Genomic DNA, 26,147 nt, shown 5'->3' on the forward strand with positions numbered 1-26,147 from the left:
AACCTGTAAGCTGCGCGAGCCAACATCGCAGTTAGCCAACCAGAGAGAAAATGAATTTCTTGCTTCGTACATAGAGAGAGTTCACATAATTATTTCTATATTTTTCATTTGCTAGAAAAATAGTGTTGTATTTTGCAACCGTTAAACCCCTGCAGCATTGAAGATAAGGTTGTGAATATCTTGGTTGCGACGCTGTCTCGGGAATTTGATAGGCTGATAACAGGTTGCCAAAGTCAATTCAATGGCGGCTTTATGAGCCTTGATTCGTCAGAAGAGTTGTTCAACCGTTGAAGAGGATTTGTTAACGGCAATAGGTGACAAGACCTCTTATTATCTCGGAAGATTTTCCGACAATGAAAATGTGGACCCCGATTTCAGCATCTCCTCTTGGAATCAGTCAGATCATGACGCATCTCAAGGGCGCTAGTGGATCTTGCGAGATTCTCTCAATGAGTCGGAAATATTTCCGAGTTATATCAAGCAATTCAGCAGTATTTCCGAAGAATCGAGCTCTTTTCTCCTCTAATTCCCTCTTCAGGCTTGGCCCGCTGAATGAATAGCCGACAATAAGTATCAAGCCATACCCAAACTTCCCGCGTGCAACTCGAGACAGCCCAATTGAGGCCTGCTTAACAAAGGCCATGATAGGATTCGGCACACGGCTCCCCCGCTTATTCGGTTATCAAGACTTGGGGTTTCTTTGCAGATCCCGAGTGCTGCTGAGGGGAAACATGTCACGTTGCTCATCTTGCGTATAAAAAGCCTACAGACGGGACTGCACGTTACCATGTCATTACAGCACAGACAGTCATCTTTTCCCCCGCTTGGACTTGATCTTCACGAGCAACCATGTCTGATCAAGTTATCTACCTCGCTATTATCATCGGCCTGTACGTGCTGTACAAGTTGGCCAATTCGACGGACCAGCCGAAGATCAAGGGTATCCCCGAGATTCCCGGTGTACCACTTTTCGGAAACCTGATTCAGTTGGGGACGGACCATGCCAGAGTTGCGCAGAAATGGGCCAAGAAGTACGGACCTGTCTTTCAGACACGCCTGGGAACCAAGGTGAGAATTCATGCCGCTATTCGCATTTTCAGCATATTTTGAATATTCAGTTCTGACCATCGCAGCGAGTCATCTATGTCAACTCTTACGAGGCCGTGAAGCATTTCTGGATCACCCACCAGTCTGCACTCATCTCCCGCCCCATGTTTCACACATTCCACTCAGTCGTTTCTTCATCTCAAGGCTTCACCATCGGCACTTCACCATGGGATGAGTCCTGCAAGAACCGCCGCAAGGCCGCCGCCACTGCCCTCAACCGCCCTGCTGTTCAATCTTACATGCCGATTCTCGACCTCGAATCTCTCGTCAGCATCGAGGAACTTCTTAACGATTGCAAGGATGGCAGTAAAGACCTTGACCCATCGCCCTACTTTGCTCGATTTGCGCTCAACACTTCTCTGACTCTGAACTACGGCTTCCGCATTGATGGCGACGTCAACTCTGAGCTTCTTCACGAAATCACCTACGTTGAGCGCGAGATTTCCAACTTCAGATCGACTAGCAACAACTGGCAGGATTATGTTCCGCTGCTTCGACTTTGGGGAGCGCAAAACTCATCAGCTGAGGAATTCAGAGTCCGACGTGACAAGTATCTGTCTGATCTTCTGGCCAATCTCAAGAGCAGAATCGACAACGGAACAGACAAGCCTTGCATCACTGGAAACATTCTGAAGGACCCTACCGCCAAGTTGAACGATGGTGAGTAAGACATGCCTTGTAAAACAATTTCGCTAACGAATCAACAGCCGAGATCAAGTCTATCTGCCTTACTATGGTTTCTGCTGGTCTAGACACAGTTCCAGGTAACGTCATCATGGGCATCGCATACCTAGCCACCGAGCACGGCCAGAAGATTCAAGCCAAGGCCCTCAAGGAGATCTACAAAGTCTACCCCAACGGTGAAGCCTGGGAGCGATGCCTCGTTGAAGAGAAGGTTCCCTACGTCACAGCCCTCGTCAAGGAGATTCTCCGATTCTGGACGGTTATTCCTATCTGCCTGCCTCGGGAAAGCATCAAGGATATTCCCTACCAGGGTGCCGTGATCCCTGCAGGAACCAAGTTTTTCATGGTGAGACAGCCCTGTGCATACATATGGTGACGGAACATGCAGCTGATCGGAGATTTAGAACGCCTACGCCGCAGACTATGATGAATCACGATTCGCGAATCCTTATGAGTTTAACCCTGAGCGATACATCGACGACAAGGAGGTTGGAACGCCTCACTACGCCTATGGTGCTGGATCACGAATGTGCGCAGGCTCTCACCTTGCAAACCGCGAGCTTTACACAGCTTTCATCCGCCTCATCACCGCTTTCGAGATTCTTCCTCCCAAGGACAAGAAGGACTTCCCCGTCATGGATTGCATCGAGTGCAACGCCAACCCAACTTCGCTGACAACGGACCCCAAGCCTTTCAAGGTCGGTTTTAAGCCGCGAGATGAGGCCAAGGCTAGGGAATGGATTGCTGCTGGCGAAGAGCGAACCCAAGACATAAGGTAGTGAATGGTCTGGATAAGAGTTTAAGAGAACGGGAAGTGGGCAGTGGAAGAATTGTAAGGTTTGACAGGTGGAGATTTAAACCCTTGCATAGTGTTATCTATTGTTGTCTAAATGAGGCAGAGTCGTTTCGCTACCCGTTTCGTTACGAGTCATCTACACTCTAGTGACTCGTTCAGCTGCACCAATCGACGCGTCTACCGTAGCCAAATTAAACAAAATTTAAGGCTAAAAACTACTGAAATGAAACCGTTTCTCACAAGCTTGGACGATAAAGGCCGTTTCAAATATATAGACTCGGGTCCACCGTGTCCCTGTTTACCTTGTTAGGGGATCTGTCCCGCGACCTGAAACCAGATCCACAGCCAATAAGAGAAAGGACAAGAAGCATTACAACTCGACGTCTCCCGTATCTCAAACATCGCAGCATAACCTCACCTGATGCTGGCTTCGCCGAACTCCACACTCGGCGAATGCAATACCTACCCTCATCCACAATGAAAGCGAATATTGCCCGTGCAACAATTAAGCCACCAATGTTGTCTCTCTTGTTTGCAAAACCTGTCCCGAGCACTCGGAAGCGAATTTCCGTCCCCGGCGCCGGCACTTGATGGGAGATTCATATATAATGAACTGAGATCTCACCTTGATTATGGCCTTGATCATTCCATGTTGCTTGGTCTATCTTTCTTTTTCGTATTTTCTTCGTTCTTTATAGGCACTGGCTGCCAACATTGTCCATTCGTTTCTTTGTTTGTAGCTTTTACTTTACAATCCGTACATTCTTTTCCCGACGATCTTTCGATATATATAGTCTTGACTATTGAAACACCGCCAAAATGCGTTTCTCAACACTCCTTTCATCAGCCGCGCTGATGTACCAGGCCGCCTCGGCTGAGTCTGTCGAGTACAAGGATGCCGATACGGGAATTACCTTCCAACAGTATACCGATAAGAGCACCAAGTTCTCCTTCGGTATTGCCCTACCCAAGAACCCTAGCACCGACTTCATCGGTCAGATGACCGTTCCCATCTCTGAGGGTTATGGATCCGTCGGTATGGGATCGACCATGACCAAGAAGCTCCTCGTCGTTGCTTGGCCCAACGATGGCAAGGTCATTACTTCAGTTCGCCAGGCTGACGGATACACCAACCCCGCCGTTCTCGACGACGACACTGTCTCTATCAAGCCTATCGAGAAGGGTACCAAGGTCGGCACTGATTCATTCACCTTCACTTTCCTTTGCGAAGGCTGCATCAAGACCGATGGTACCACCTTCAAGGCTGCTGATACCAACGCTGTTCTCAGCTTCGCTATGAGCACCATTGCCCTCGACGACCCCACTGACGCTGCTGGTGCTCTCAACTACCACGGCGCTGGCTTTGGTGGTTACTCCCTTGACACTGCCGCTGCCCAGTCTGCCGAATTTGAGACCTGGGCTAAGCTTGCTTCCGATGCCACTACTCCCGGTACCAGCCCCGGAGGCAGCACTGGCTCCAACCCTGGCAACTTCACCACCATCGTCTCCAACGCTACCTACGACTACATCGTTGTTGGCGGTGGTACTGCTGGTCTCATTGTCGCTGAGCGTCTCGTCGAGTCCAAGAAGTCTGTTCTTCTCCTTGAGCAGGGTAAGGCCTCTTTCTATGAGTCTGGTGGCCGCTCTACCATGGACTGGAACGACACTGTCACCCAGTACGATGTTCCTTCCATGGCCTACTACCTCACTACCGCCAAGGATACCTCTGCCTACTGCACTGACACCGCCAGCATGGCCGGTTGCATTCTCGGTGGTTCAAGTGTCATCAACGCCATGATGTTTGTCCGCCCTCAGCCTGCTGACTTTGACGACAAGTGGCCTACTGGCTGGAAGTGGCAGGATGTTGAGAGCTCCGCCAACAAGCTCTACGAGCGCACCCCCGGTACCACCAGCCCTACCAAGGACGGCAAGCGAGTTGACCAGAACGCTTGGAACGTCCTCTCCAAGTTTTTCTCTGCCAACGGTTTCACCGAGGTTGATGCCATCGAGGAGCCTAGCAAGAAGAAGTCTGTCTTCACCCACCCTCCTCTGATGGTCAACGACGGTCTCCGCGCTGGTCCCGTCCGTGACTACCTCCCTCTTGCTCAAGCCAACAACAACTTCAAGCTCCAGCTCAACACCAAGGTTCTCCGTGTCATCCGCGAGGGTAAGGCTGTCACCGGTATTGAGGTCCAGTCCGGTCCTTCTACCCGCCAGATCATCAACCTCAAGACCAACGGTGCCGTCGTCCTTGCCGCCGGTTCTCTCGCCACTCCCCGCCTTCTCGTCAACTCTGGTATTGGACCTTCTGAGCAGATTGAGGCTGTTGCCAGCGGAAGCCAGCGCCTCACAATGCCTGCCAAGGACCAGTGGCTCGACCTCCCCGTCGGAGAGAACCTCAAGGATCACCCTATCTTCACCGTCAAGATGAAGACCAAGCAGCCCATGTCAGCTCTTACCGAGACCGACTTCACCAAGCCTAGTCAGACCAACATCGATCTGTTCGCCCAGGGCGACGGTCTCCTTGCTCAATCTGGCCAGCGCTTCATCTTCTGGGACACTGTCAAGGGCTCCGATGGCGTTGAGCGATACGTGCAGGGTACTTGCGCTGCCGCTGGTGACGATACTGTCAAGGTCAAGGTCTACCTCACCCACGGAGCTACCTCCAGCGGTTCTCTTACCGTCACCAGCTCTGGTGCTACCAAGCTTGTCGGCGAGCCTTACCTCAAGACTGCAGGCGACAAGGAGGCTGTCAAGAGCTTCATGAACAAGCTCATCAGCTTTGCCTCCAAGCCTAACAGCACCCTTAGCATCGCCAGCAACGCTACCGCCGAGAGCCTCATGGCCGAGTACGTCAGCGGTTCTCACTTTGTCGGCTCTGCCATCATGGGCACTGAGAACGATGGTACCAGCGTTGTCGATACCGACACCAAGGTTTGGGGTACTGATAACCTGTTCGTCGTTGACGGTTCCATCCACCCTGATCTTCCTACTGGTAACACCCAGGCCATCATCATGGTCGCTGCTGAGCACGCCGCTTCCAAGATCCTCGGTGGTGGAAACGGTGCTACCAGCCCTGTTGTTCCCAGCAACGGCACTGTCACCGTTCCTACTACTCCCATCAGCACTCCCGTCGCTACCAAGAGGCCTTCCAAGTGCAAGAGGTCTATGCGACAGCGCCGCCACCACCGTCGCCTGTAAAAGGATGACATTGTAACAGCAGTGGAAATGCCGCAAAGGCGGAATTGATTGAGATCTCATTACTATGTACAAACTTTACACCATTGTCTCAGGACAGCTTCTCAGATAGACCATCTTGATGACTCTAGAACGAGTCTGTTTCTTTAAACGAACATGATTGACTAAACAATGGTTCAAATGCCCATGTGACTATTAATATCGGACAATTAACTGTCTTTAGCTATTTGCTGTGTGATATACCTGATGTTAATGATCCTGATCGCGTCGCAAAAAAAGACGAATGGCCCTGACTGTCGCACGTAACTTATAGGGCCTTCAGTGGTCTACGGTCACTAAGAGCCCTGTAACTGCGGTTGCGTACCCCTCCTCGGCTCGGCTCGAGCTCCCAGGCGACAAAGTTTGCCCATGCCGCCAACATCGCAACCTGAATCAGTCGCCTCATTTAACGAGCAAAAAGATTGCTATTCACTGCGAACAGCAAAAGAAACTGATGAGACTGGGACTCGAACCCAGGAGGATTGCTCCACCAGGAAATTCGTGTTAAGGTTAACCTTAACCTGGCGCCATAACCAACTCGGCCATCTCACCAAGGGTTTTTAGTTGGGAAAGGGTTCCGCAATCATCAAGATGAGCCTAGCAAATTCATCACCTCATGATCAACCCGGACTTGTTCTGTGTGTCGCCTGCGTAGCGAATCACTCCTTCCATCATCTTTCATCAATTTGAGAGCCTAACCAGCCCGTTGTACTTGTTTGCAAGCCCACAGCCAAATACTGTACGTTGTGGCAACCATCCATCACGGAATGCCAAACACAATCCTGCACAAATCCGCAGTAGCTGAGCCACCGCACTCGAAAGTGCGGCACAGCGACCTATTGAGTCGAAGCCTACGTTACAGCGTCTCTGTTAGTCATGTTGACTGGCATTAGTTCTTAAGTCTTGTCTTGGCTGTGTCGCTGCATTGCGACACGTATTTGCCTCGTGTCTGGCGCATTGAGCTTCATCCTGTTTTATCCATGGGCCAGTTTCCCTTCGCTTTATACGACTTCGTATTTCCGATCGCTTGTTACACAATTCATTATATGGTATGTTGAAGATTCACGGGTTTCGTTTCTGGGCGGGACGAATGTCCTATGCACGTTGGCATCATAACACTCTGATCGGCTATGCACCGACAAGAGTCCCCTTGGTAAATAGGTACAGTCTGCATAAATTAATACCACATGTGAATCACCATAAGGAGATCAACTGATGGCAAACAGAAGAGGTGACTGATCTTCCTCTGTTCCGATGTGGTGAATCTGGACTTGCAAGTGCACCTGCGATTCCGACATGAACTATACAGCATTGTCAAGCACGGTAGTGGGGTGTCGTCTCCAATACCATTCAATTGAGTCCAATGGATCTCCATTTCGAATAAAACTCTGCAAGAATGGCAATGGAACTGCTCGGGCGACACAGCCTAGTCAGGGTATCGAGCAGGCTTCGATCCATCACACTGCTACCGTCTATACACATCTGTGGGACCATCACACCTCCAAGAAGATCGTTCACCATACCAAGACCCTCAATCTTGCATATAAGTGCATGCAGTTCCTCCAAAGGCGCCAAGGTGCATCGGTGGTAGGTAGCATCAGTCCTGATGATCCTACGGGTCCGTTTCATAGGGCTGCAGTAAACCCTGCCGGCCAAGAGGTTCCAATGTTCCCCGGTGTTCATATCTGATTAGCTCCCGGTTGATTGAATTAATAGCAGTTTGCTCGTGCTTTTGGCTTGCGAGTTCGGTTCCCAGTCCAAGCAAAGGAACAGCTCGATGCAACAGAGAGAACTTCGGAAGCAGACCTACCACACACAAGAGATTATACGGTTATATACATTAATCCTCCATAAGATAACTTGATTGATCCCCAATCTACTGATGGGCTTATTCGACTACGAGTTGTGGACCCAGGCATGCACGGCACCGCATCTCAAAGTAATGTTCTTCTCACTCGGTCAGGAACAAGCTGGCGGCTCATACCTACGCCTTGATTCCCTTATTCTGCTATACTAATTACAGATAGATCAAGCCTTGTCGAATGCTTGACGTGCGACCGACAGCTGTCACTCAGGTCGCTAAGACGTGAGCATTGATGCGGTACTGGAGGGCATCGCTGTACGTGGCCTTGGGGCATTGCTCACCATAGCGATTTTATAATACCGAACGTCGAACTTGGCATCTCTATGGATAATTCGAATAGGCTGCCATCTCCGGTACCATTCAGTCTCTTTAGGAGCTCACCGGTCACTGAGAAGCAGCATGCTTCCGCCAGTGGGCTGGTCACTTGTCAGCTCGGCAGATGTCTGACAACGTCGGAACCATCACTCTATGCGCCTCACGCTATGGTAATACTATCGGTAGAGGAAATCTCGTTCAGATGTCGACACCGTTGCATTGCTTCGTGTCAAATGGTAAATTGTCAGTGGGTTCTGCCGAGCATAACCGCCCGAAGCCCTGATCCGATACCGCTGTTGCACTGACGCCATAAAGGACCCATAAGTAAATGCGCGTTTTTTATCAGATCTTTTTCTCTGTTTATCAGATCTTGAGCTCAGTCCAGTCACTGACTCGTCTCACCTTAGTCTGCTGTCGCTGCATGTCATGCTGCGTTGTCTCACTCGCGCCCGCCCACTATTGTCGCTACCAACACCAAGAAGTCTTATTCGCATTCACAACAAAACAATGACTACCGATCATAGCCATGGACACGCTCGTGTCCCTAACACTCTCGAGTGGCTTGCCAAGACCAAGAGGGGAGATTATCTCGTTCAAGTAGCGTGGCCCTTGTGCTGGGGTGAAGATCGCGTTGCCGCTGAGAATGAAGTGGTCAATCTGGTGTGAGTAGTGCTTCACCTTACCCCAAAAAGACCATATCTAATCACCACACAGCTACCTTGTTGATGGCAATGCCTATTTCTTCACAGCTGTTGATGTTTCCCGTCGATTGGAATACTTGAACAGCACAAGAACTGTCGTGGTGGGCATTGGATACCCGCCCAGTAAATATGTCTACGACTTCCGTCGGGGCCCAGATCTTACACCACCAGCTGATGAGTACGACATGCCGCTCGACAGATACGGCAAGCCTCGCACAGACATCTCATTTGGTGAAGCCAATGGGTTTCTCGACTGGATTAAAGCCGATGTGATGCCTTACGTTGAAGACAAGCTCTTCCCCAAGGCCAATCTTCACACGGGTCGCAAGGCTCTCTTTGGCCATTCATATGGCGGCATCTTCACCCTCAACACAATGTTCACTCAACCAGAGCTCTTCAACACTTATATTGCTGCCAGCCCTGTCATTTGGTGGAACAAGGACTTTTTAATTCGCGAGCGTGAGGCTGCTTTTCTTGCACGCGACAAGCCCGTCGACCCTCCATTTTCGCTGGCTCTTACATGGGGCACCGGTAAGTCAGAGTTGGTGAGGGATCCTGACGATGATGACGAGAAGTGGTACAAGAGACAGAACTGTGCGGAGGACGATAAGATGAAACCAAGCGCAACGGCTTTGGTGTCGCGACTGAAGGGTAGCCCGAGTGTCAAGAAGATTTGGACGCGTGAGTTTGAGGGTGAGGATCACGGAAGTGTTGCGGTGACGGGTCTTCAGCAGGGACTCATGCAATTCATTCTCGGCAAGATTTAAATATAGTTGAAGATAGAATTGATAGACTTGAATTGTATTTGGCGTATGCAAGTGCGCAAATCGTGCAAACTCTTCACAACTAATGCTGTTGTTCGGGTGTGTGTACGGTGTTGGTCTACTGGATGAACACCTCAATCGGGACCCGTCTGTTAGAGATTACCTTCACGAGACATCGGGAAGCTGTTCTTTAAAAACTACAAATATCCCGATGCTGCAAATTACATATCGTTTAATTGCCGCATAGTTCCTCAACGATACGTTTACCTTCAGAGTATGGCCCAGCTGCTTCATATCACGGACTGGATACCATTCAGGTGGCTGCTCAGTGACAACTCACCAGTCCATACAAGATCGCAATCAATCTCCACGTTACTGGAACTTCAAGGATAAATAAGAAGGCAAATACTGCCATTCTGTTCAGGCCACAATGCCATCATCATTTATTACAATTGTCTGTTAGTTACTAGGTATATATCTTCATACAACATTACTCTTCCGCCATAATTTTGTTTGAGATCAATCTGACCATATTATCCAAGACACTCTAGTCTCTTAGAAGACAGTACCCTTGGTCTGCTTGATCTTCCTGAGATCGTAGTTCTTGATCAAGAACAGCGAGATAAGAGCGACAGCCATAATGCCAGTTCCGGCAGCAAGCATGCGAGCCTGACCATAACCGTAAGCCTTCTGGATCGCAAGACGCTCGGGGCTGCCCATCTCATAGAGGAGCTGAGAGTCGAGGGACTCGTAAATGGTGTCAATGTCAGCCTGAGCAGACTCAGGAAGATAATCGGCAAGCTTCTTGTAGAAGGTGTTGGTCCAGATAGTGGCAGAGATGGTGCTACCGACAGCGGATCCGATGTTGCCAGTGACGCTGAGGGTAGCCAGAGCGGTAGCGACATATTGATGCTCGACGGCTGCGAGGACACCGACTTGCATGCAAAGAATAAAGGTAGCGCCAGCGATTGAGATGAAGACTTCGCACATGATAAGGTAGCCAATGGATTGACCAGGGCGACGGAAGTAGATCATAAGACCTTGGGAGAACATGTACAGAGGAATACCGACACATAGGATCCACTTGAAGCGTCCGGTCTTGTGCATGGCATAGCCAACAATAAAGAGGAGAACACCAGAGACAATCTCGAAGGTGTTGTTGACATAACCAGCCGTAGAGGGTTGCAGGTTGTTGACCACCTGGAGGAACGAGGTGAAGTAGCTGTTCCAGCAGTAGTAGGCGATCATGTAGACGAAGTCCAGAAGGCAGACACCGATAACGGTGCGGCTGGTAAGGAGCTCGAAGCGAAGGAATGGCTTAGGGGCAACATAGCGCTCGTAAGCACCGAAGATGGCGAGAAGAACGACGCCCAGAATGATCATCGCAATGATGTAGGGAGTGTCCCAACCCTTGGGGGCGCTGCTAGCAATGGAGAAGGGGAGGAGGAAGATGACAAGGCCAGCAGCGAACAAGAAAGCACCAGCAGCATCAAACTCAACGAGTCCCCACTTGATGTGCTCCAAGAAAGATCGACCGCTAGACTCATTGACAAGAATACCCTGCTTCTTGGCCTTCTGAAGGTTGTACTTCAAGAGGATGTACATGGGGATGGCGACGACGGGGAGGACAATGGAGAATGTTCCAAAGCCCCATCGCCATTGATCACCGTTTCGGAGGAAGGCCTCGGCGGACTTGGGACCAGCGAAGGCAGTGATCATGTATGGAGAAGAGGTGAAGGCGTAAGCAAGACCTCGGTTCTTGAGTTGTGTGGAATCGGCCGTGATAACGTCAATGCTGTAGGTGAGACCAGACCAGCCAACCTGCCAGAATACCTGCAAGGGTAATTAGTAAGTGTCTGTTGTTGTAAGGGACTGGGGATGGCTTACACTGGCGGCACAGTAGGTGGCAAGGTTGCGACTAGCAGCCATCATGACCATACCCATGGTAGCAAAAGTGACCATGAGAAGGAAACCTTCAGCACGACCCCAGATATCGAGGATCTTGGACAGAGGAATGTAGACAGCGGCAGTCATGCAGTTGGCGACAATGCCAATCACGGGAATGAGAGAGTGAGACTCCCATTCACTGCTGGCGTAGGGAACAAGAGTGTAATTGATCTGGCTCTGGAAACCATTGGTAAGGTAGATCAACCACATACTGCAACATCGTTAGTTCGCGACCTCAATTGCGACAAGACGAAAACATACAAAACGAAGACACCAGCAAGAGCCTTCTTACTCCAGGCAAGAGTCGTAGCCTCAACGGCCTTGACACCATGCTGCGCGTTCTCAGTAACGGCATCGCTGGCGCTACCAGTCTCATCAGGGTATTTGCCAGCCTCCTGGTCCTTTTCGTTCATGGCAGCAGTGACAGTGACGGGTGCCTCAGCGGCATCACCATCAGTGCCCTTGCGCCCAAGGAACTTGTCGAGAGCTCCCATGGTGATCTTGTCTTAGGGGGATAAAATTTAAGCTTAAGCTTTGGGAAGACAAGGAATAAAGAGAGGCTCAGCAGATCATGGGAGGGAAGAGCATACTATTATAAGTTTAAATTGACAGGGAAAATTTGAAAGCAGTAGTAGTTAGTCGTCTGGGAGCAAGGGTGTCTTCTGGCTAGACTGTGAAGGATATTAGACGCAATCCACTTTCCATCAGATAAGATCAGGTCTCTCAGGTGGCCAAATCCACCGAGATCGGGCTCGTCTAGGACGATTGGGAATAGGGAACCAACAGACAGAGAGAAAGTGACAGACTGGAGATTCTCGGAACGCGAGGGATCCAGCGGCTGCAGCCACTTTGTCGTTAGCACAGGCCTGGAACGCACGAGTTACCGGGTTTAGGTGTAAGTGGGGGGTTCAATTCGGACGGCGTCAGGAAGAGCAGAGATTTCCATTATCTAATCTGATTGATCGATTAGATCGCATCAAAAGTTTGTGCTTCGTCGGTGGAACTGCTTTTGTTGGGTTTGATCCGTGTTTGGATTCATCGTATTGTGGGATCTTGGTTCAATATTCATGCATTTCGCAGCATCGCTTTGTACGTGTAAGACAGGGTTCGCCGAGAGTCACTGAGGCCTCACTGTAACCTCCGCTTTTGCAGCGGAGCCTCCCCATTTCGCATCTCACTACGCTCTTCAGCTTTTGCCTCTGGCGCGGGATTGTATTACCTAGAGCCAACTAACTGCGTGATCTTGGCACCACGATACAAGGATTCTCATCAGGCGTCTTTTGTCATGTTCAACCAACACGTCGGAACACTAAAACAAGATGTCGTTAAAAACCCTGCATCAGCTGTCGACGTTCCACGCTTGGCAAACTAAAACCCATCGGAAGCTCGCCGTAGAAAGCCCATAATTTCTCTCTTGGCAATCAGCAATAACTTCCTCTTGGCAAATAGAGCTCCATTGCTCATCATCAGTAGCCCTACAGACCATACCCATTTATGGCCAAGACTGCATAACGAGGCTTGATTCTGGCCTCACAACCAGCGGACCAAACGCCACAAGGGGTCAAGTCCTCCAGGGGTCGGGTGCCTCAACCGCTTGAGCCGCGGGTTGTGGGAGAAGAGTCACTCCACTGAAGGTCGTGAGACCAGACCCCTGAAGCTAGGAATGGGCTTTTCTTGCTCGGCCAACTGTTTATGTTCTGGTGAGAAAAGAAAGTTTGCACGCGATCTCGTTGCTGCAAGCCTCGACGCAGTTTATCTGCCGCTTAAACAAGCTTAAATGACGGCTGCAACCGGCGCAAATTCGTCCAGTTTTCGGAGCTCATTTGCGTAAAAAAGACGGGAGCGGTAATGAAAGAAAAGGGTCCCCCACGCTAGCTCCGTGTCACGAGAGGGTAATTCATGACATTTCCGGAAGTGAATAACCAGCCGACCAAAGTTCCGAAGCTCCTTCTTGCTATATGCCCGTCGACTTTATTGCCGTGGAATGGATTTGCTATATCCAGAGTTTACGGTTGATGGAAGCGGCAATTACAAGATCTCTCACTATAGAACGTTGATCTTCAATGGCAACCTCTGCATGTAATTGAAGCTGATCAACAGGATCGGCAATGCCGTTGCGGCTTGGCAACGTGTCAAAGGATTCCTGATCGGTAAGATCGGATCACCGCTTGGCCATTATCTTGGCAGAGTTATTCCCGTTGGAGTGCGAATTGTCAATTGTGAACCGCTTCACTCATGCGCAAATGTCACAGCCAAGAGGTTGTAAGAACGAACAACAGCGATAATAAAAATTGACCGATGATAAACAAGTCGCTAGCATTATTTTACTATCCAACAGCCATCAAATTTCCAATCCAATAACTTTTAAAGACATTTCCTTAGTCATTTACAGCTTGGGCTCAAAGCCAAAGGTCGTGCCAGCAACACGAGGCTTGCCCTGATTGAAGGGACAGATCTGGAAGAAGCGCTCACGAGAGATCTTGACAAGGTTAGATCGCTTGTGAGGCAGATCCATCCACTTGTCCTGGTGAAGACCGAAGATCATCTCATACTTGAGAACGTTCTCGCTGGAGAGACGAGGCTCACCAACAACGTTCTCAGTGCGGTGGTCATCGAGGAACTCGTAGTGCATCACACTGGGCCACCATGCCATAACGCGATACTGTCCACGGAACTTGTCGTTACCGACAAGTGAGTGTCGGCCGCGATCGAAGTCAAGGCAGGCGTAGTGCTGACCCATCTTGTCCTCCTTGGCCCAGTACAGCTCAAAGTAGGCGAAAGGTGTATCATTGAAGTAACCCAAAACAGCGAACTGATGAGGGTCATCGTGGATGTTCTTGAGATATGTGCGATGCTCATCAAGAGTGCCTGTCTCCATCCAGCCAGCAGCGACACGAGGGTCGTTCTGCCATGTGTTGAAGAGACCCAAGTGCTCGGGGTTCTCGTAGTCGAGAGCGACGAGGTTGAAGTGCTCGTCAAGAGATGGGATGTACCGGCTGTAGATGCAACTACCGGCAGCAGGCTTGGGTGTTCGGCGCGGGTGACGCAGGAGAGTGGACTCAGAGGTGGGCGTCATCACGTACTCCAGATGAGGCACCACGTTGGCTGAGTTCCAGGTAGGAAGCCAGATGGGCTGTTGGCCCAATGGAGAGGCGCATCCCTGCCAGAACGCGCTGCGAAAGACAAGAACCTCGACTCCAGTGCTGGGTGCGGGCTCAACGCCCTTGGGAGGAGGGGGCATGTTGATGGCGACCATGGAGAGGACCAGCTCCTTGGCCAGATCCTCAGCACCAGCGCCCTCAAGACGAAGACGGAATTGCTCTACATCGAAGTGATATGTGAAGAAAGTGTAGAGGAACATCCAGGTCTGCGCAAGAGTAGGAGTCTGCTTCTCCCAGCTCAACGACCAGACAGGACTTCTTCTGGCACGAGCATACTCGCGGTTATCAGAATCAGGGATCTTATCAGATTCCACAGCGGGAATCTTGGAGAAAACTAGATCATCTGCATGGAGAACCTTGGGGAACGGCTTGCCCTCTGTGATGGAGTCGTCCTTGCGCAGACGATACGAGTGCTTACCCTCAGCAGTACGCTCGAGGTAGTAGGTGGACAGATAAGGCAGAGGGAGCCTGATCTTGATTGGCGACTTTTGCTGGAATGGTTCTGAAGACATGATTGTTGGTTGATGGCTTGTGACTACTTACTGACTGACTGATCTTGGTTCTGTTTTTCTCTCCAGATTTTATTTATACCCCGATCTCGGTGTTGAAGGGTCTTGGCCCAATCAGATTAGATAAGATGTATTCCATCTTTTGCTCGAGACGGCGAATATCCCGATGCGTACCGTGAAGTGGACAAGCCGAGGGAAGCAGGGCAGGGTAGGGGGAGTATGTCTTGTAAAGCTTGGAAACCTGGTCGCCCTGGTCGAAGACGTCGTGTTGTATCCGGTCTGTGCCGATTATCCGCAGTCCCTGCGACCTTTGCAGTGGGATCATGCCACTAACCAGACGCTAATTGGGGCCAAGTGGACGGGATATGCGCTAATTCGAGGCGCGGAGATTTAGAAAGGAAGCTGTTGTGGGGTTCTGAGTTTTTTGCTCACTATCCCACTGAGATATTTCGTCTGGTGTTGGTGAAGCTCGAAGTGATGAGCTGCCCGCAAGCTCTACCCTACAGATTGATATGTGAGAATATTGCCTAACTCCAACTTTCATTAAGTCCTTCTCATTCCTCGAGGAGAATCGATTCCTTTGAGCAGTTTCGAATCGCCTCCGACGTCACGACTGTGGTAATAATGGAAGGTGCATGAGCTTGGCTCAATTCTGGTGGTGCCGGGATGACATTCGCGCCACCAACCTTCGCTTCACCACTACGAAACACGGCTTGCCGAGCTCTGCCTAATCAATCACTTTTTGCCATCAATCAGATTAGATTAGATTGATATGTCCTGCGAATCGCGAGTGCCCGGCGACAGATGGCTTGAAGCTAAAGGATCACGACGAGGCTTAGGGTGGGTAGGAGTCTGGCGATGCAGATGCCGAAAACAAGACATTACAATTGAACCGATGAATCGACTCGTTGGGTGTGAATTGGAGTAAATAAGTGGCAATGCAATGAAAACTGCTGTTTCTGTATTGCCCGGCGAAGAAGGGCGGCAAATCACTCGGCTTGAATGTCAATACCGTTTGATCGACTACGCGGACTTCCAGTGGTTTACTCGCATGCGCCACTAAGCAGTTGTGATAAGTGCCATCACAAGCTGGAAAGCCGATTCCAAACGGCAAAATCAGAGCCCAAGTGAATTATTCACTGTGGCGCGAGGCTGTTTGTCAAGGTTATAGGTCGAACGGGATGTCTACGAAGCCATGGCGCAGCACCTACAGTTGTTTGACCCTCGATGGTAACAGCGTAACATACGCGCCGGAAGCGCATGCTCGACAAATGCCTTCCCCAGTCCCCCACGCGAACAACTGTAGAAGTGACTTGACTCTTGAGTCTTTGGAAGCGACCGGAAAAGGGCACTTTGCTCAAATTACCTGATTGCGCAAACTGCGAATTCTTTCAGCACTCCCGTCGACCACATCACAAATACAGGTCGTCACCCGTTGTCCCCCGACATCAATTGGATCGTTGCGCAAGGTCCTGCAACATAACAAGGAGGTGTATGGAAAACATCAAAGCAAACTTGGCCTCAATAACACAACTCAAGGCGCCAAACAGAAAGTAGCCCAAACACTGAGCTTCGTTTGGCTTGTTGCGATCGCGACAGCGCCTGTTTGGCCAGACCGCCCCTCCCTTTCGTGACGCATCACGCTCAGTAGTGTTTTCAGCCGTAGATTCACAAAATGATCCAGGGCCTCGATGCATATATCGCTCATTGTTCGTGCCCAATGATGGGGCCATTGCATCGTGGGTGAAGTCGATGTCATTGTTGTCGAGGCGAGAAAGGCGCGGTCTCGGTTCGGGGGGAAACAGTGGCTTGCTTGCTCACTCAACTACCGATAGCACCGGGACATGCTTGTTAGCCAAGAAAGCCACATTTCGGTGTGAGTGGAAGAAGAAAACTACAAACCGTTGCTAAGGTAGTGAGATTCATGCTTGCATGGTGTTTCGAGCCATTGCAAGTATTCTGTTGCGAGTCTCTGAAGGCGCATTGAAACAAGTTCTGCTAGAGCTCTTGAGCCCAGCTCCGTTCACGTCGAAGCAGGCAGTGATCATCCCCATGCTCTTGGAACCGTCATAGCTCCCATGAAAATTCTGCTCAAGCATCCATCCGATCTCGGTGCTACCCTAGCATCATGCGCGCTCATGAAAAAGAAATCGCTAGAATGCAGCATGTGATGCATCTTCGCCCCTGGATTATCAGATGGGATTGATTAGATTCTCAAACGGTTCATTCCGTAGCTCGACGCCAAAGCGACCAGGTGCCATGCGCTACACAGGCAGACAGGAGGGGCGTGGGCGTGGCTGAGATCGAGGGACAGGGATCTTTTCAACTGAACCCTTCTGGAACTCTAACGCCGGCTTGGGTCACATTGCACCATCTTTTTATCTGATCGGAACAAAACCATCAAGAGTTGCTGGCCATTGAGCATCCTCGGCTTCATCAGATAAACCCTGCCGACCTGTTTTTATCACCGAGTGCAGCACATAAACGCACAGTCACCGAAGCATACACCATACACAACCTTCAGCAAACCGGTCACCATGGCGCAACACACGTTCAATCGCCAACCACCAACCCAAAACTATGGCCTCGTGTCATTCCCAGCACAACACGTTATGCTCGTGGTCTTCAACCGACCCAAGGCCCTCAATGCTATGACCAGCGACGCAGAATATGAGCTCGAAGCTCTCTGGGAATGGTACGACGAGGAGCCCTCACTGCGCTGCGCCATCGTCACAGGCGCTGGGCGTGCATTCTGCGCTGGCATGGACCTCAAGGAATGGAACCAGATCAATCAGCGCAAAAGAGACGGAATTCCCGAGAAGAGACCCATGGACCCGCCCACGACGGGATTCGGCGGCCTTTCGCGTAGGAGCGGAAAGAAACCCATCATCGCCGCTGTAAATGGTCTGGCGATGGGAGGCGGTTTCGAGATCATCGCCAATCTCGACCTCATCGTCGCTGCGAAGAGCGCTACCTTTGCTCTCCCTGAGGCTAAGATTGGTGTCGTTGCTAATGCAGGCTCTCTACCAAGACTGGCAAGGACAATTGGCCGCCCGCGCGCCACTGAAATGGCTCTTACAGGGCGGAGCATCAGTGCTGCAGAGGCCCGCGAATTTGGCTTTCTCAACGCCGTCACTGAAGACGCCCCAGCGGACAGCGATGTGCTGGAGCGACCGGTGGTGCAGAAGGCGCTGGAGTACGCTGCGCTCATTATCAAGAATAGCCCCGACAGTGTTATTGTGTCTCGCGCGGGTATCCTTGCGGGCTGGGAGCATGGGAGTGCTGAGAATGCAGTCCGGGTGCACCGTCAGACGTGGGACAAGATCATGGCTGATGGGCACAATTTCCACGAAGGCGTGCAGGCGTTTGTGGAGAAGAGGGCTCCAAGATGGGTGGATAGCAAGCTATGATGCATGACAGTGCATTTATGAGGCATTTTCCCTCTGTATTGTATTATTTCTTGTTTAGTATAGAGCCCGGCATACTTAATTCTCGTTAGAGCTAGCCACGGCGGTTTCAGACACTGAAAAGTACCTTAGAGACGGCTCCAAATTGTTCAGTGAGTGGCTTGTGGTGTGACGCCATGGCAAGCTAGGTCGTGTGGAGAATTCAGTGATCCTTGTCAATCTGATCAGATAATGAACTTATCAATCACCCCACCACACGACAAGAAAAAAATGTCGCCTCGGCTTCATGGGGGTCGTCACTTCATCCACTACGTCCCCGCCGACATGTCGATTATTACCGCTCTCCGTATAGTAACGGGACGAAGAGAAACCCCGTTTTCCCTTGGGTTGCAACGCTGTTACATGGCGCGGTGGAGAGGCCTGCAACTCGACCACTTCAGCCAGGGCCAGTCCTGTTCACCTCCATCGAACCATTTGCTACATGCGATACTACGCGGATGAATCCTTTACCAGAGCTCTGGCTACCACATCGCACTCTCTGCTGCATGAGTTCATGCGAACGTGTGTTTCCCCTGTTTAAAGAAGCAGCCTCATTCACAACCGCCTTGGCAGAGCAACCTCTCACCGAAGCCACCATCATCTCCCGCTCCCTTCTTCTTGCTTGTTTGCCCACGCTAGTTCCGTAACTTTTCACACGGGAAGCTAGGATGTATCCAAGGGGTCCATCGAACGTGGGTCCTTTCATCCTCTTCACGTACGTCGATTCACGTCCGGATTAGCGTGCCGAGATCAGCAATGGACGACCGATGAGCAGACGACTCCCCAACACGGACACCCTCCGAAGTCGCCCATGATGGGAAGCTCGGGACCCTGAGTGAGTGAAGCTTCAAAGGTCCCCGTCTACCCCCCACACAGCTTGTATACGATATGCTCAAGACGGATCAAAACCTCTGTTCAATACGTAATGGTGTTCCTGCAGTTCGGGCTGGCAATTCTGCAATAAAATAGTGGAGGCGTTCATGTAGAGTTTCTCGTCGTTGCAAACTGCATCTGTCTGTATTCCCATCGTCTCCAGTGGGATCTTCTTCCAGCCCACCAAATACAACAGTAAAACAGATACACACAAAACAGACTATTCGTCATGGGAGATATCCAGTCGTCGGCGCAGCCGCGGGCGAAGGGTGTGCGGTATGACGTACCTGTTCTTCGCCAACAAGACCAGGATAGCTATGAGCTTGAGATCCTACTATTAGCATGGGCGCTTCTTCTGTATCGCCATAGCCACGGGAATCATGTTGAGTTCTCGTGGGGATTGAGCGAGATTGGGTCTTCGACATGTCGCACGTTCACCCTCAACACATCAAAGCTGCAATGGGATGGTAGCGACTCTGTCGTATCAGAGCTGAAGGTGTTCCGAAACTACCTACAACAAGAATTACAGTCAGAACAGCCTTTTGAGACGAAAGAATACAAGTTCTTCTTTAATGATGAGGCTGCGACAGGCGAGGTCGTCACTAACGTGACCGAAGACGGCGAGTTGTCAGTGAACTGGGTAAGCGCATGTGCCTCACCTCTCGTCTACACCAACTAACGGGTTGCGCGACACAGGGAAACGTCCAAATTGAAGCGACACTAGAAGAAGACGTTCTATGGCTCCGACCGACATGGCGCGAGCCTCTCGGCGCAGAGTTCCTTGCCAACCACTTTGCCCAATCCCTTGTAGAAGTTCTCAACACAACACTCACCGATTCGACCGCAACAATTAGCTCAGTCCTCCCGCTGGGCGAGCTCGATAAGTCTGTGATATGGAACTGGAACAAAGACCTTCCTCCGCCAGTGCCCATGTGCATTCACACCTTGATCGCTGAGCAAGTGAGGTGGCGCCCTGATGCGCCAGCCATTTGCTCATGGGACGGCGACTTCACATATGCAGACGTTGATAGACTATCGACACTGCTTGCACAACATCTCATTGATCTCGGAGTCAAGGTTGGCGATATTGTGCCGCTTTGCTTCGAGAAGTCAAGATGGACGACCGTCGCAGTCATGGGTATCATCAAAGCCGGCGCAGCTTTCTCACTCCACGATCCCAGCCAACCCATGCAGCGACGACAAGTTATGGCGCAGCAAGTCAACGCGACACACATTCTCACTTCAAGAGACCAAGCGAAATACGGCCCCGAAATCGCGCCCGACGCAAAGCATGTTGTTGTCGATACAGCGACTCTCGACTCTTTGGCCAAGACGATCCAAGATCCCCTCCGAAAACTCCCCGACGTACCGCCCGATTCTCTCCTATATATCATCTTTACTTCCGGCAGCACGGGTACGCCAAAGGGAGTCATGCTCTCGCACGAAACATATACTGCTAGCGCTCTTGCGCGAAGCACGGGGATTGGATACTCTAGTACCTCACGATCGCTCGATTTTACATCATACGCTTTCGACGTTAGTGTCGATAGTATTCTTTGCACGCTCATTCGTGGCGGATGTCTCTGCATTCCTACCGATCAGGATCGTGTGAACGATCTAAGCGGTGCGATCCGCCGCTTGAGGGTGAACATGGTAAACATCACACCCTCAGTGGCGCGTATCTTGGATCCCGATATTATCCCATCGCTGAACAGTCTCGGTATCGGTGGCGAGTCTTGTTCGGCTGGAGATATTGCGATATGGGGCCAACATACCCGGATTGTCGTTGGCTATGGTCCTGCTGAGTGCACAATTGGATGCACTGTAAACCCCAGCGCAGCGGGCAAGCCGTACGTTAGTATCGGTCCAGGCACAGGTGCTTGTATCTGGCTCGTTGACCCCGACGATCACAACAAGCTTGTTCCTGTGGGCGCTGTCGGCGAACTACTCGTTGAGGGCCCAATCGTGGGCCAAGGATACCTTGGTGATCCCGAGAAGACAAACGCGGCCTTCATCCACGACCCTGACTTTCTCCTCGCTGGGGCTGGTGGTATTCCCGGTCGCCATGGGCGTTTGTACAAGACAGGCGACTTGGTCCGATATGATCCAGATGGCGAAAAAGGCTTCGTCTTTGTTGGTCGCAAGGACACTCAGATCAAGCTTCGTGGTCAACGTGTGGAGCTAGGTGAGATTGAGCACCACATCAAGAATCTTCTCCCCGCGGGTGCTGAGGTCGTCGCTGAGATTATCGCACCCAGAAACCAGAACAAGGAGTCTATGCTGGTAGCGTTCATTGCCGATCGCGAAGCCAAGGATGATGGCGATGCTCGGCAGATTGACTTCCCACCTCGCCTACGCGACTCGCTCGAGACGCTCAATGAGAGGCTCTCGAAGGTTGTCCCTGTGTACATGGTGCCTGCGACATACATCACCCTCTCCAAGATTCCATACCTCGTCTCTGGAAAGACTGATCGCAAGTCGCTGCGTGCCCTTGGTGCCGAAATCTCTGCAAATCTTCAAGCCTCAGCAGCCGCGAATGAGTCCGCTGAGATCCGTGAGCCAGAGTCCGAGGCTGAGCTCTTCCTGCGCGACTCATGGTGTCGCCTGCTTGGACTTGAGACGAAGCAAGTCAGCACTACACACAACTTCTTCACATCGGGTGGAGACTCCGTTCTTGCGATGAAGCTCGTGCCAGTCATTCGAGATTGGGGATACACGCTTTCCGTTGCTGACATCTTCAATTACCCTGTTCTCGCCGATATGGCAAAGTCGATGCAGAAGGGCGATAAGAGCAAGGGCGTTGATATGCAGATCCCTGAGTTCTCTCTACTGAAGGATAACATGGACCGCGATGCCCTGCGCGCTGAGGCTGCTGAGCAGTCGGGATGCGACGTCAGTGCGATTGAGGACATTTACTCTTGTGCGCCTATGCAGGAGATTCACATGGCTTTCTACACGCGATCGAAGGAGAACTATGTGGCACAACGGATCGCCGATATCCCCGCCTCTAGTTCTGTTGACAAGCTCAAGTCCGCCTGGGATGCCGTGTACAAGGAGAGCCCCATCCTTCGCACCCGCATTGTTGAGTTCAAGCAACATGGCTTCATGCAAGTTGTCGTCAATGAATCGCTTCAATGGAAGGAAGTTGAGTCTTCGCTGGAGGAGTTCCTCGAGGAAGATAAGAAGGAGCCCATGTCGCCTGGTGCGCCGCTTTCTCGCTTCGCCATCGTCATCGACAAGGCTCTCGACAAGCGATACTTTGTCTGGACCGCTCACCACGCCATTTACGACGGATGGTCTACAGACCTCATCGTCGAGCATGCCCGCGCTGCGTACAAGGGCGAAGAAGTATCGCGACCTGCTCAATTCAAGCACTTCATTCGTTATCTCGCCGAAGACTCACGCGAGTCGTCTAAGGACTACTGGAAGACGCAACTCGCTGGAGCTACAGGACCTCAATTCCCGACTCTGCCATCGCGCTCTTACATCCCCGATCCTACCTCTCTCACTGAGCGCTTCATCAAGCTTGACAAGGCTGCCAAGTCCGATATCACCATCGCCACCGTTATTCGAGCAGCATGGGCTCTGCTGGCGTCGCAATACTCCATGAGCGACGATGTTGTTTTCGGAGAGACCTTCATGGGCCGTACTATTCCTCTTCCTGGTGCTGAACTCATTGAGGGCCCCATCCTCGCCACTGTCCCGGTTCGCATTCGTCTCGACCGCACTACTACAGTGCACGAGTTCCTTCGTGCGGTACAGGAACAGAGCGTCGCTCGCTCTGCACACGAACATCTTGGTATCCAGCATATCCGCCGACTGAGCGAAGATGCTCAAATTGCTTGTGAAGTCACAATGGGTCTTGTCGTCCAGCCCCAAGACCCCGAGCCTTCCGAAACAGAGACAGACGAATTGCCCTCATTCCGTGGTGGAGATGCTGCTCTTGAGGCCCTACACTTCAACTCGTACCCTCTTATGTTGGCTGTGTCTCTTCAAAAGACTGGCTTCCGCCTGTTGGCAAGCTTTGACTCGGAACTTCTCAGCCCAGTCCAAGTTCAACGCGTCCTGTCGCAGTTCGAGGTTGCTATCAATCAACTTCGTGGCGATGTGTCGCGCTCATTGAGTGACATCACATGCCTCGGCGAAGAAGAGCTGGGAGAGATCTGGGAGGCCAACAAGCAGGCACCCGTATCTCCCAAGGATATCTCGCGATTCTTGTCCAGCGGCGACAAATACCCCACGGCTCAATACGTTCCTTGGATCGTCCAGCCTGGTAACGAGAAGCTTCTCATGCCGCTTGGAAGCACCGGAGAGCTCCTGCTTGAGAGTGCTTCTGTGCGCGACGATGCCGACGTTGTTGATGCCCCCGAGTGGTTGAAGGAGGGTGCGCTGGGCTATCCTGGTCGACAGAGCAAGCTTTTCCGCACTGGAGACCTTGTCAAGTACACCGATGATCTAAGCTTGGTGTTTGTCGGCCGCAAGGATGACATGGCCAGTGTTGACGGTCGCGTCGTGGATCTCAACGCTACTAACCTTGAGCTCAAGCGCCTGCTTCCTGGTACCACTGAAGCTGTGAGCCGACTTGTTGTCCCCAAGGGCTCGAGCAGCCAGACTCCGGTGGTTGTCGCATTTGTCAAAGATACACCTGCGAGGGAAGCTCAATTGCTCAAGCTCGGTGTCGATGCTGGAGACGCATCGCTTCCCTTGGCGGAAGATGTCTCTGTTGAACTCGCTGCAGCAGTTATCGGCCTCAACAAAGCAATGGTTGAGACTCTTCCACCTTATGCTATTCCCTCAATCTGCATTCCCCTCGCCAGCGCCGCAGATGTCATTTCCATCGAAACTCTTGCTTCGGAGGTCTCTCTGTCACTGATCGTCGAACTCCGGAAGTCCTTCGCATCTCTCAAGAAGACAATCGCCGACACCACAGTCTTGACCACAAAGGAGCGCGTCCTTCGCGCTTCATGGTCCAAGTTCCTCGGCATTGAAGAGGAGAAGCTGTCGCTTGATGATAACTTCTTCCGTCTTGGTGGTGATTCCATCGTCGCTATGCGTATGGTCTCTGCTCTGCGACAGGATGGTTACCGTTTGTCTGTCGCAAGCATTTTCCAGAACATGCAGCTTCGGAGCATGGCCAATTCGTTGGTGGAACTCTCACCCGAGACCAGCGAGAGCACGAAGAAATACACTCCCTTCTCGCTGTTGAGTACCAATGATGTTGACGGCTTCCTGGCCCAGGCCATCCAGCCTCAATTGGCCGACTCGACCTGGAAGATCCAGGACATCCTCCCCACCACTGGACCCCAGAGTGGCGATGTGAAGCAAACAGTGTCTGCCCCACGAAGCTCACTTCAATACAACATGCTGTACCTGGACCAATCAATCGACACCGCCCGTCTTGTCGAAAGCTTCCAGTACCTCCTGTCGCAGCATGCTATTCTTCGAACGGTATTTGTTCAGCACGAGGGACAAACCTTCCAAGTTGTCCTCGATGACATGAAGGTGTCGGTCACGGAGCAGAGCGCTGAGGGCTCAATTGACGACGCTGCCAAACAGCTCGCAGAGTCGGACGCCAACGACAGCACTGATCTTGCTTTCGGCGCTTCTTTCCTTCGCCTCTTCGTTCTTCGAGGCGAGACCGAGAACGCTTTCATGATCCGTATTTCGCACGCGCAATACGATGGCGTCTCTCTGCCAGAACTTCTGCGCCAGCTTGAACTTCGTTACCGTGGCCTCGAGATCCCCGCATCGGAGCCTTTCGAGACCTACATCCAGCACCTCTCAACTGCCAAGCCTCAGAATGTAGAATTCTGGCGCAAGACTCTTGAAGGGTCATCATACACTGAGATCGCTCCTGCTGCGGAGCCTCAGCAGAAGACTGCATTCATGACCAAGGATATTGACATCTCTGGAGCCTCACCTGACACAACACACGCCATGCTCCTCACTGCTGGCTGGGCCAAGGTCCTGTCGCAGCACCTCAACGTCTCCGATGTCACATTCGGTGGTATTGTCTCAGGTCGCGACGTAGATGTCGCCGGTATTGACACCATCATGGGACCCTGCTACCAGTACCAGCCCGTCCGCGTCAAGTTCGAACAAAACTGGACAGCTTCACAGCTCCTGAACTACGTGCGCAGCCAGTCTGTCGAGGGCAGTCAGCACGCCACGCTAAGCTTCCAGGAAGTGCTCAAGGAATGTACAGATTGGCCTGCAGACATTCCCTTCTACGGCTCTTTCACCAACCATCTCAACAAGGAGTTCTTCGACTCAATTCCCTTCGCTGGTACAAAGTGTCGCGTGGACTACTCCATCCCTCATCCCGAGCCTGCTACACCGCCTCGTATTGTATCATTCGTTGAGAACGGTAGAACTCAGATTGGTATTGAGGCTGACGAGGAGCGTCGCGAGTTCTGGGAGGCAAGGGTGGAGGAGCTGGCGCGTGTTATTGAGGGCTTTGTCAAGAACCCAAACGATTTGATCTAATTTTTGAAAATTTCGCATGTTTATAATTTTAAGGATAGAAAGGACAGAAGAATTGGTTGTATATTTCATTTACTTCAATTGAAGCGGTTCACATGGAATTAATTCTCATTCTCGTCCGAAATCTTGAAAAGGCACCATTGAATCCATGGTGAACCAGATCACTAAAGAGGCCACTAAGACTGTCCTAAATTTCCCTGAACATTACCATCGCAAGGCCTAAACTTTTCTCACTTCAGCGGGCTGTTAACTCTCCACGT

General features: G+C 51.4%; 7 protein-coding genes across 7 annotated transcripts; 5 read left to right on the forward strand and 2 right to left on the reverse strand.

The window, feature by feature from the left end:
- Nucleotides 1–849: 849 nt before the first annotated feature.
- Nucleotides 850–2,570, forward strand: FTJAE_9130 (phenylacetate 2-hydroxylase; the record flags this gene model as incomplete). Its single annotated transcript, XM_037356020.1, has 4 exons — nt 850–1,068; nt 1,134–1,767; nt 1,815–2,137; nt 2,196–2,570. 4 exons carry the CDS (start codon nt 850–852, stop codon nt 2,568–2,570), a joined length of 1,551 nt encoding a protein of 516 aa, XP_037203811.1.
- An 836-nt stretch (nt 2,571–3,406) lies between these two features.
- Nucleotides 3,407–5,788, forward strand: FTJAE_9131 (cellobiose dehydrogenase; the record flags this gene model as incomplete). The annotated part of the gene is made up of 1 exon (XM_037356021.1): nt 3,407–5,788. The coding sequence occupies one exon, from the start codon at nt 3,407–3,409 to the stop codon at nt 5,786–5,788; it is 2,382 nt and encodes a 793-aa protein (XP_037203812.1).
- A 2,722-nt stretch (nt 5,789–8,510) lies between these two features.
- Nucleotides 8,511–9,471, forward strand: FTJAE_9132 (ferri-bacillibactin esterase; the record flags this gene model as incomplete). The annotated part of the gene is made up of 2 exons (XM_037356022.1): nt 8,511–8,665; nt 8,718–9,471. 2 exons carry the CDS (start codon nt 8,511–8,513, stop codon nt 9,469–9,471), a joined length of 909 nt encoding a protein of 302 aa, XP_037203813.1.
- A 552-nt stretch (nt 9,472–10,023) lies between these two features.
- FTJAE_9133 (major facilitator) lies at nt 10,024–11,909 on the reverse strand (the record flags this gene model as incomplete). Its single annotated transcript, XM_037356023.1, has 3 exons — nt 10,024–11,301; nt 11,356–11,626; nt 11,677–11,909. 3 exons carry the CDS (start codon nt 11,907–11,909, stop codon nt 10,024–10,026), a joined length of 1,782 nt encoding a protein of 593 aa, XP_037203814.1.
- A 1,892-nt stretch (nt 11,910–13,801) lies between these two features.
- FTJAE_9134 (aerobactin siderophore biosynthesis iucB) lies at nt 13,802–15,088 on the reverse strand (the record flags this gene model as incomplete). Its single annotated transcript, XM_037356024.1, has 1 exon — nt 13,802–15,088. The coding sequence occupies one exon, from the start codon at nt 15,086–15,088 to the stop codon at nt 13,802–13,804; it is 1,287 nt and encodes a 428-aa protein (XP_037203815.1).
- A 2,534-nt stretch (nt 15,089–17,622) lies between these two features.
- On the forward strand, nt 17,623–18,495 carry FTJAE_9135 (enoyl hydratase; the record flags this gene model as incomplete). The annotated part of the gene is made up of 1 exon (XM_037356025.1): nt 17,623–18,495. The coding sequence occupies one exon, from the start codon at nt 17,623–17,625 to the stop codon at nt 18,493–18,495; it is 873 nt and encodes a 290-aa protein (XP_037203816.1).
- A 1,138-nt stretch (nt 18,496–19,633) lies between these two features.
- FTJAE_9136 (AM-toxin synthetase (AMT)) lies at nt 19,634–25,890 on the forward strand (the record flags this gene model as incomplete). The annotated part of the gene is made up of 2 exons (XM_037356026.1): nt 19,634–20,044; nt 20,101–25,890. The coding sequence occupies 2 exons, from the start codon at nt 19,634–19,636 to the stop codon at nt 25,888–25,890; spliced, it is 6,201 nt and encodes a 2,066-aa protein (XP_037203817.1).
- Nucleotides 25,891–26,147: the final 257 nt, after the last annotated feature.

This window comes from Fusarium tjaetaba, assembly GCF_013396195.1.
Source record: "Fusarium tjaetaba strain NRRL 66243 chromosome Unknown NRRL66243_c0000204, whole genome shotgun sequence".
NCBI lineage: Eukaryota > Fungi > Ascomycota > Sordariomycetes > Hypocreales > Nectriaceae > Fusarium > Fusarium tjaetaba.